General features: G+C 58.9%; 2 protein-coding genes across 2 annotated transcripts in view; one reads left to right on the top strand and one right to left on the bottom strand.

The window, feature by feature from the left end:
- Window positions 1-4,657, top strand: part of SMTNL1 (smoothelin-like 1) — an 11,805-nt gene extending 7,148 nt beyond the window's left edge. Inside the window, exons 7-8 of the mRNA XM_004682767.2 lie at window positions 67-229; window positions 4,449-4,657. Of these exons, the coding sequence (XP_004682824.1) occupies window positions 67-229; window positions 4,449-4,593 (308 nt within the window). The 3' untranslated portion in view covers window positions 4,594-4,657. The remainder of the gene's footprint in view (window positions 1-66; window positions 230-4,448) is intronic.
- Window positions 4,658-5,642: 985 nt separating this feature from the next.
- The window catches only part of UBE2L6 (ubiquitin-conjugating enzyme E2L 6), a 7,440-nt gene continuing 2,921 nt past the window's right edge, over window positions 5,643-10,161 (bottom strand). The window contains exons 2-4 of the mRNA XM_012725170.1: window positions 8,505-8,600; window positions 7,717-7,903; window positions 5,643-6,432 (exon numbers count right to left, since the gene is read on the bottom strand). Of these exons, the coding sequence (XP_012580624.1) occupies window positions 6,281-6,432; window positions 7,717-7,903; window positions 8,505-8,600 (435 nt within the window). The 3' untranslated portion in view covers window positions 5,643-6,280. The remainder of the gene's footprint in view (window positions 6,433-7,716; window positions 7,904-8,504; window positions 8,601-10,161) is intronic.

The following is a 10,161-nucleotide window of genomic DNA, read 5'->3' as shown; positions in this document are numbered from 1 at the left end:
GCGCGGCTTGGGGGCGCCCAGAAGGTGGGGGCCGCGAGGGGCCCTGGGGCTGCTTCACTGAGGACGGGCGCCCACAGCACGTGGATATCCAGAACTTCTCCTCGAGCTGGAGCAGCGGCATGGCCTTCTGCGCCCTCATTCACAAGTTCTTCCCCGACGCCTTTGACTACGCTGCTCTGGACCCCACCCAGCGCCGGCACAACTTCACCCTGGCCTTCGACACCGCCGAGTAAGCCCCAGCTGGGGTGGCAGCGGAGGGGGAGCCCGGGTGCCCAAGGCCAGTGCTGGACCAACCCCCCCGCCGTGGAGGGGCGTGGTAGGGGCGGGTGGTACTTGGGGGGTCAGAGAGAGGCAGTGGCCACCCAGCCCTGTAGCCAACGGTTCTTGAGCACCAGGAAGTTTCAGGATGAGGCAATATTGGCAGAACCCAGCGGGCCGGCCGGAGAGCAGAAGCTCACACCCACACGGGGCAAACAGTGTGGCCTGCGTGGGGGACCCAGCTGGCCAGGGGCAGCGATCCGGCCTTGACCACAGCCTATGTTGGCCCGTGGTGGCCAGGTGCCTTTACCTCACTGGGCTGCCACAGGCTGTGACCTCCAACGTGGACCCGATGTGTCTTGTGAGAACTACTCAGTTTGCTCTAACCACACCGAACCCCCTGCAAAGACTTGCAGAGAAGTCAAGACTGCTGGTAGCAGTCTGTGCCTGTGGTAGCCTCCATGATAGCACAGGGTGGCCACTTCTTTCCAGTCCACCCTGCAGGCTGAGGTCCACACAGCTGGGTGCTGAGGTGTTGGGGTGGTGGAGAAAGGGGTGGTCCTCGAAAGAAAGGCAGGCGTGTGAGGAGTGAGACCCAAGAAAGAATCAGAGACGCTGAGGGTGGTGGCTGCGGGAGGCGGCGGAGGCTTTCCCGAGACCCAACAGCCAGCACCAGCCGGAGCGTGGCCTCCAGTTGCGCCCACCAGGAAGGGCTGAGTGTCCCCAGTGACCCTGGGGTCCCGAGGAGTCAGACCGGGAGCCTCCTGCTCTGCCCAGCCCCAGGGACTGGCTGGTGGTGACAGGACTGTGCAGAGTGACATGGAAGGGGTGGCCAGGGGGGACCCCACAGACCCAGGGGTGCATTTCTAAATCTCTGAACAGGGAAGAAGTCGCTGGGACATGAGTAGCACCCTGGCTGGGAGGTGCTGAGCCAATCTGAGGGGAGCCTGGGTCAGCCCCGTCCCTCTTTGGGCCCACCCGTCCCCACAGCAAAGTGACTGAAATCGGTCTGTGATTTTCAAGTAGTTTTACTTTTTTTTAAAGATTTATTTATTTATGTATACAAGAGCTGGGATGCAGGCCAGAGGTTGGGGCGAGGTGAGGATTCACCAAAGACAGAGTGGGGAGCAGAACAGGCAGATCGACTGAAATCCACTGCTGAGGGGAGCAGCAGGGAGACAGGAGAGGTCTGCCAGCCATGTGGGTCAGCTCCCAGGTAGGGGATCAAACTCAAGCTGCTGAGACTCAATCCCTTGCACCACCAAGGAGGCCCTGGTTTTACTTTCTTTTTTTGTAAAGATTCACTTATTTATGCATACAGAACTGGGGCACAGGCCAGAGGTGCAGGGGCAGTGAGAGGATTCACCAGACACAGAGTGGGGAGCAAAACAGGCTGAGTGACGAGGGGAGCAGCGGGCAGGTCAGGACAGGTCTGCTGCGCCATGTGGGTCACCTCCAGGGCTGGGGATTGAACCTGTGCTGAAGTGGCTTTAGCTTCTTATTGCTGCATTTACCTGCTGTGCCACCAGGGAGGGCCCCTGGTTTTACTTTCTGAGTAGATTTCTGCAAATAACATATTCAGCGGTCACCCAACAAATACTGCAGACTAAAGGGGGGCCTTTGCGAGTTGGGAGAACTCCCAGAGCACAGCAGCCCGGCATCTGCCACACCCCCACCAGCCCCAAGTGCTCCCTGGAGCTCATCTCAGGGCTGAGGACCCAAGGATGCCATTTAAAAGCCACAGGCTGAGGATCTCTTCCAGCTTAATACTTCTTGTGAAGGGCTGGGGTGAGTGCCCTGGGGTGGGAGGAGAGAGGGGTCAGGAGCCCCTGTTCTGGACAGGATAGGAGCCCCTGTCCAGGAAGAAGTGATGAAGACCAGCCACATGAACAGTTCTGGCAGGTGCTTTCGTTGCATCACAAGATGCTCACGGGCCCCCACAGTGTGGGCACAAGTGGAAAGCGGGTGGGTGTCTTAGGTCTGCACAGGAGGGCAGCGGCAAAGCCGGGATCTGGAAGTGAGTCGTGGCTAGGATGTGGCATCAGAGGCATGAGGCACCCCCCAGCCGGCTGGCCCCGGCCTGTGGGGCCTGGCTCATCCTTCTCCCCTGGGAGCTGACTGGCCTTGTTGCCAAGCCAAGCGGAGCCACAGGAAGCAGGAATAAAGCGAAGGTGACAGGCAGGAAAGGGAAGGGTGTGAGCCGGATGCAAGGGACAAGGACAGAGTCGAATTTGAGGAGCTTAGTTGGAATTCTGAGCCCGGACAACCTCTGTGACCTCTGCAGCTGACTTCACCTCCATTAGGGTTTGGTGAGAAAATTAAGTGTGCAAAGTAAGGAGGCCCTGCCTCAGCGGTCACACCCCGCCCCCCCTTGATTCCCAAGGAGCCCTGGTTTGCAGAAGGAACAGCCAGAGCTCGAGCCCACCCCCACCCCACCCCCCAGCCTCAATCAGTGGTGCAGTTGGAGGGTCTGACCCCACTCCCCACGCTCAGGGGGAGCAAAGCCTTCTGCCTCTCTCGCGTTAGAGGAACAGCACCCCACCTGCGTCTAGGAGTCGGGATCACTGCATTGGTGGCAGGGAGCTTGTGCTGTCTTTGAAATCCTGCAGCCTCTGCCCCTCCGCCAGCTCCCAGGCCAGCTGACTTGGGTTTTTGCCCAGCTGTCTCAGCCCCCAGCGAGCATGTCTGCGGGGACTCTTGCTGCCAGCGCCCATGGTGATTGGGCACGCTGGGGCTGCCAAGAGCTGGCTTCAGGGCACAGATGCCACAGGCACCCGCAAGCCTGGGGCTGAGCCACCCAGCTGTGTCACTCTGACCTTGGGCAAATCGCCAAAACCCTCTGAGTGTCCAGTTCCTTTTCTGGTGGAGCTGGAAGGGAGGAATAAATGAGAAGGACTTGATAAAGCACTGGGCATATGGTAATGGTTAGCTCAGATTATCAGCCTCAGTAAAGCCAGGAGCAGCACGCGCCCCAGGGACAGCTGGAAAGCTCCAGAAAGGGCTGCCAAGTCCTCTGCAGTTGCTCAAGCACACCCGGCACTGCTGCCCCTGGGCCTTTGCACATGCTGTCTCCTGGCCTGGAGTCATCTTCTCCAGATAGGCACATGATTTGCTCAATCTCCAAGCGACCTCCATGAGTGCCTGATTTAAAAATATCCTCCACGGCCCTCCCTGGTGGTGCAAGGGGTGAAAGCACAGCACTGTGACGCTGCCCACAGCCACAGCTGCACAAGTTCCATGCCCAGCCAGGGAGGGACCCACATGGCACAGCAGACCTCGTTTCGCCCGCTGCCCTGCTCAGCCGTGGACTTCAGTGGATCTGCCTGTTGTGCGCTACTCTGTCTCCAGACTCCTCTCACCCCCTGCACCTCTGGCCTGCACCCCAGTTCTTGTATGCATAAGTAAATTTTTTTTTAAAGATTTATTTATTTGTGCATACAGAACTGGGGTACAGGCCAGAGGCTCAGGGGTGGTGAGAGGCTTCACCAGAGACAGAGTGGGGAGTAGAACAGGCAGATGGATGAAGTACACTGCTGAGGGGAGCAGCGGGGGGGTCAGGAGAGGTCTGCCACACCATGTGGTCACCTCCGGGACAGGCGGGAATCGAACTCATGCGGAAGCGGCTTTAGATTCTCAGTGCTGTGCTTTAACCCGCTGCGCCACCGGGAGGGCCCTGTATAAATAAATTTTAAAAAGATACCCTCCCCCTGTAGCGCAGGAACAGACCCAAACAGCCGCCCTGCCGTATTCTTCTCCACGTCTCCTCCCCTCTCCGACACGCAGTGCTGCAAGCTTTGGGTTATTGGCTCTTCTGCCATGACAGTGTCATGCCACGAGGGGGACACGAGCTTTGGTCTTGTTCAGAGCTGAATTCCCTGCTGGCATAGAGGCTCCCAATAAATGCAGGAGGCTCAGTGGAGAGGAGCGGGGTGCAGCTGCAAGCTGTTGCTCGGCTGGAATCCCGTCCTTGTGACTCCCCTGAGGGGCCTGGTCTGGATCCCAGGGGACACAGGCACGCGTATGACAAGAACTGAGACCAGAGGGGCCCGCGCACACGTGAGGACCCGCAGTGCAGTGACGGCAAGGCCAACCTGCCCCGTTCTGTGGGTCCATGCGGAGGGGCTGTCCCACCCGCCCAGCGCCCTCATCCTTCACCTCTGCTCCTCACCCCGCCCCACCCCTGCCCTCAGGAACTTGGCTGACTGTGCCCAGCTGCTAGAGGTGGATGATATGGTGCGTCTGGCTGTGCCCGACTCCAAGTGCGTCTACACCTACATCCAGGAGCTGTACCGCAGCCTCGTGCAGAAGGGTCTGGTGAAGACCAAGAAGAAGTGAAGAGCTCGCCGGCCCCGTGGGCAGAGCTGGGCTTGGAAGGGCAGCAGCCCTAGTCCTAAGTCCATTAAAGTCCTTTGCTAGAGCCCTGCCGGCCCCTTCAGTGCTCCCTCCCTCCCCGGCCCACCCCTCTCTGGAATAACAAATCCAGGGCAGCAATTGTGCAGGGCATCAGGAAGAGCAACTGGGCTGTGTGACCTTGCGCTGTGAGTTGACCTCTCTGAGCCCATGTGTACCATCTGGAAGGGGATAATGGGAGGACCAGCCCGTGGAGGTGAGTGGGAGAATGGGGCGGGGGGAGACCCCGTGCCTGGCACACAGCCTTCGGTATGGGGTGGGCAGGCTTCCCAGTTCTTTCCCTCTCTCCACTCTCTCCCAGCTTAAGTAATTCCAGGGCAGGGTTCAAGGTAGAACACTGTCTAGACGTCTCCCCCAGGGTTGATGAGTGGGGCCTGGGGTAACCCCCTGGACTCAAAGACACCTCATGTTCTGTCTCTTGAAAACCAGTGGTTTTCCAGTAGCTCAAGACAGCTGTAACCAGAAAGTCGTTCCTGCTGGTTACGTTAACCCTTCCAGCTCTGGCTGGAGTCTTGCCTGGCTTTTGTCTTCCCATGTTTGAGGTGGTATGGCCTCCTGCCGACATGCTTGTCTGGCTTGGCGCCTGGCGCCGAGGAGAACAACTCGTGAGAGCCCGACAAAGGCAGCCAGCCCGGCGCTGGGCAGGAGGGGTGGACAGGCGATCGGCGGAAGTGCTCTGGGCCTCAGGGCCTCAACTATGAATGGGGGGCTGCCCCGCCAGGACAAGACTCCCTGGCCAAGAATGGCCTGATCTCTCATGACAACTTGGCCCACAATATTTGGGGTTACATGGGCCTCAGACGCAGGGAGCTACCAGCTCATGGGAAGCAGGTTATTTACCCCTTTCTGATGAAACCACCGCACCCCCTCAACCACTGCTCAGCCAGGCCCCGGATTCATCTGGGACTCCAAAGGCTGGGTGAGCATGTGGTTTCCAGGGCGCCTCCTACACAGAAGCCAGGGAAGACACTGCTCCAGCCTGAAGCCCAGTCCCCAGGGACCGACAACCCAGGGGCTTGAAACCACAGAGTCAGATTTCTGGGATGGAGATTAGATTCTTCATTCCGTGCTTCCTCAGTGGAAAAGAACAGGTTTAGCAATAGGTTTAGCGCCTACCCTGGGACCTGTTGTCAGTAAGTTGACTAATGCAATCAATCAACCAACCAATCATTCCATCATAAATATGACTCCCTCCATGTGCCCCCCGGTAGTGCCCTTTGCCCCCCGAACTCCAGTGCTGGGGCCCTGATTGTGGTTGGCTGCTGCGCTCATCTGCAAGCTGGGCGGGCAGGTGACCCGTCTCTAAATGGAGCAACTGCTGAGACCTCACTGTGCCAGAGAGCACCAGAGAGCCACAGCCTAAACCCCCTGGCTCTGGAGCACAGTGAGGGAGGCACACAGATGTCCAGCTACGCCTGGAAGTGGGTTCATACAACACCCACACACACCCAGGCCCACAGCACAGCACGCATACGCACGTGCACACACACACACTGACAAGTCGTTAAAAAATGAGCAAAGTAGGCTCAGCTTTGCCCCCAGTCCAAAAAGGCACAGTTGTCCATCAGGAAAAGAGGGGAGGGTCCAGAGCAGAGCGGGTTCAGAGGAAGAATTAGGAGGGCCGGTCCACCCCAAAGCGGAGGGTGAACTCTCTGGCATTCTCGTCGAACAGGCCGGGGTCCTGTTCCAGCTCTTCTGCAAGTTTCAACCGCAGGGGCTCCCCCCGCTCGGGGCTATTCACCAGCTCGTTGAGGACCTCCAGGACTGGGGGGAGAGACCAGGTCATGGTCAGGGTGACTGAGAAAAAGATCCTGGGAATGGGGAGATGGGGCCCCGCCCCACAGCCCCTGAAACTCTGCACACTCCTGGAAGGCCCCCTAGCCCCCACACACAGCAAGAAGGGCCCATCTCTTGGGCTGACTCTGCGGTCAGAGGGCTGACACCCTCACATCCTGCTGCTGTTGTCCAGCGCCCTGTCCGGCTGTCCGGCTGCCTGCATCAGAGGTTCTTGCACGATGTTCCACAGCTCCAAGGGCGTGGGTGACATAAACAGGGCTTCTGGGCCCCGCTCCCTTTTCAAGGAGAACCACTGTTTCTCTCTGCTTAAGAAAAGGGGGCTCCCGTGGTCTTTAACTCTTCGCAGAGGCCTCTGGGAAATGGGTCAAGGTGGTGGCCCATCTCCCAGACTGCTCATCCCAGCATCTCCCTGAAGCTCATCCCAGGACCATTCTGCCCTGGCCTCCTCCACCCCACGTCCCAGGCTATGCTGTCCTGAGCTGGCCAGGCACCGGGCAGATGGCTCACTGAATAGGCCCAGGAGCCCGAGCTGAGTCGCCCAGTGGGGTCATTCGGAGCCATGCCTGATTATATTTTATATAAAGTAATTAAAGGGCAACACAATCAAGAATCCAGTTCCTGTTATACGAGACACATTTCAAGTGCTCAAGAGTGACACGAGGCTGCAGCAAGCGGAAAGTGCCTTTCCAGAACATTCCACTGCCGGAAGTCCAGAGGCATCTGAGCCGTATCCAGGCCCCGCTCTCCTGACAGCTGGAGGACCTTCGTGAGCAGGCATTCGAGCTCTCACGGGCCTCGGGGTCCTCATCTACTCGATGATGCCAGTGGAGGCACTTCATGGGGATGCTGGGGGGTTCAGTGGCGCTCTGAGCTGCCAGTGCTGGGGTGCTCAACTAAGTGGTGGGAATTATTGTTATCTGGTCAGTCCCCTCAACTGCCATAGAGGCCACTGAGACCCAGAGAGGAACAGACATGTGGCCAAGGCACAGTGGTCTTCTTGTCCAAATCCTTCCCTCCACAGCCCAGCTGCTTCTCTGTGAGGATCCACAGCGGCCCGGTTCTGTCACACCTGCCCAGGTATCGCACAGAGGCAGGTGCAGACAGCCCAGCCGAGATCTCAGCATCACCCCACTTATCTGACAACAGACTCCCCATTTTATCGCCTTTCCTTTGGGCTTTTCTGACTCAGAGTCACTGAGCCCCGCCCCCCTTACCCAGGGATCTCTCCCTTCAGGCCAGGTCCAGTCCCACCTTGGCAGGCCTTGGTGGAAGGTGTCCAGTCCTGGCTGCTGATGAGGGGCAGGCAAACTTGGCCATCAACGTCCACGCTGGGGTGGTAGATCTGGGTGGTGAAGGTCACCTTGGGTGGCTTGAAGGGATAATCATTGGGGAAGTTGAGGCGCAGACCGAAGGCCTTGAGATTGTAGGGTGGTCGCTCCTGCAAGAGAAGGGGTCGAGTTGGGCACCGAGGCACAGCTGTGCCTCCCAGGGCTGAGGGCTAGCTCCCCTCCTCTCCTGGCCCCAGCATCTCCTGCTCCTTGCTTAAGAAGGATCAGGGACAAGGACCCCGATGGCACCTTGTTTCTGGGGAGACCAGGCCTCAGGTGCATGAAGAGTGGGGTCACAAAAGGGTAGAGGCCTGGGAGCCGCGCAAGGCAGATCCTGGCTGCGGGGACAGGACCACGGCCGCAGTCTCCTCATTTGAAAAACGGGTCAGATCAACGGGATGAGCCTAAGGATGGACAGGGCCATCCTTAGCGAGGAAAGCGCCCTCTTTCTTCTGTTTTTGGATGCTGTTTGTCTGCTGAAGCTCCTGTGGGGGGCATGCAGGCCAGTGTTTGAGGAAGGGTCTCCGCCTCCATCCAGAAGCCTTTCAGCCTTGTCATCAGCGGCCCTGGACCGCAGAAGCAGTCAACCAGAAAGACCACTGATAACCTCCGTTCAAAGCAAAGGCAGGTACGGCCTTCCCTCTCCGCTCCCTGCCCTGGCCCGGGCCTACGTCGCCCCAACCCAAGGCCAGGAGCCCCTGGGACACTCACGGGCAGGAGCAGCACGTGCCACACCAAGACGCTGGCATCGTCACTGGTCAGACTGCGCAGGTATGGGGGAAGCGCCTTCTGCAGGTCCTCCAGCTCCTACAGGAGTGCGGTGGGCGGGGCTTAGCCAGTTTCCCTGCTCAACCCCTCCCCAGCACCTGCGGCGTCCCACGGCAAAGGCGGGTCCCCATCTGGGCACCCACTCTCGTGGAGCAGAGCAGCGGGCTCTGAGTTACCCCACTTGAGCAGCGCTCTGTAGGTACGAGGCAAGGAAGAGCAGGCTCCTTCCAGATGCATCAGGAAGCAAATGTCCTCAGGAGACTTTCCTCTTGCCCTCTCCCAGGACGCACCAGGTGCTAATCGCCTCCTGCTCTTCCCCTCTCTCTCCCTTCCTTCCACAACCATCACAGGCTGTCTGGGCTGGCAACAATCCTCCCAGGGCTTGTGGCAAGGGGCAGCAAAGACTTCACACACCCTGTCCCTGCCCAACTGCTCCAGCCAGGGCTGGGGTGGAAGATGGCTCCCAGCAGGTCACCGCAGAGGGGACACGCACCACGCACGCCACAGGACCACACCAGGCAGTGGGGCCCGGCAGAGTGGCTTCCCTTCCCAGGAACGTGGCCTGGTCGCTTGGGTCAGAACCACAGAATTCTCCCAAGAGCTTTTAGCACAAATTTTAACAGGCTCTGGAGGGGACATTTCCCCAGCTTGGTTCCCACTGGGGACACCTGGCCTTTATCTCTTACAGAAGAGTACTTCCCCACCCCACTCTCCACCGCTGCTGAGCCTGAGGATGCTGAAACCCAAAATAGAAAGCACAGCTTCTCCCAGGCCAGTTAGAAACACCTGACGCAGAGGAACCAAGGAACCGAAAAACGAAAGCAGGGGGTGAGGACGTGCTCCCCGTGCAGAGCCAGGCGGGCAGAGGCCAGCCAGCCCTCCCTCCTCACAGGCTGCTCCCATATCCTAGACTGTGCACTGGGGTCACCTGGTGCACCCCACAGGGCTGCCTCAGGCAAGTCACAGAACAAGTGCAAGAAACTGGCCCCTCCCCACTCTGCCCCATTTTGCTGCCAACCTGCAGATTTCAGTTCTTTGGGGGTCAGCCTGCGCTGGGCACCCCCAGCTGAGACCCTGTTCTTCTCAGAGGCTGGGGTCTCATGTACCCTCTTCACCCCCACCTCAAGTTGCTTCCTTACTCTGCAGTTGGCAAGTGCGCACTTGCGGGTGGGAAGACTCCGGGAGGGAGGGGTGAGTGAGACCCACTTCTCCGGGACTGCTCTTCAGCTGTCAACCAGCTACACCCCAGTTCTCCAGACACCCTGGATTTCCCCACTTCCGGGGAGGGGGGAGTGCCCCATCTCATCCTTCCAAGCAGCTTTACAAATTGTGCCCCTGGTTGGAGTGAAAGCTCAAGAATCCTTGGATGGCATTTTGGGGTCACCTCTTCCTCCCTGCCTCCTAGAAACGCCCCGGCACATGGAGGGTCCCCTTACATTCAACAGGATGTAAATGAATGTCCACCAGCTCCCGAGAAAAACTCCCAGGCGGCCTCGGCATCTTTTCCTCCTGTGACTACGCATAGAATTTGGTCGTTTCAATTTATGGGGGGCGGGGCGGACAAGGGGGTGATCTTGGGCTAGCCCGCCATCAGTGCCCC

This window comes from Condylura cristata, unplaced genomic scaffold (assembly GCF_000260355.1).
Source record: "Condylura cristata isolate star-nosed mole 26May11 unplaced genomic scaffold, ConCri1.0 scaffold00015, whole genome shotgun sequence".
NCBI lineage: Eukaryota > Metazoa > Chordata > Mammalia > Eulipotyphla > Talpidae > Condylura > Condylura cristata.
This window is presented reverse-complemented; position numbering and strand designations above follow the sequence as displayed.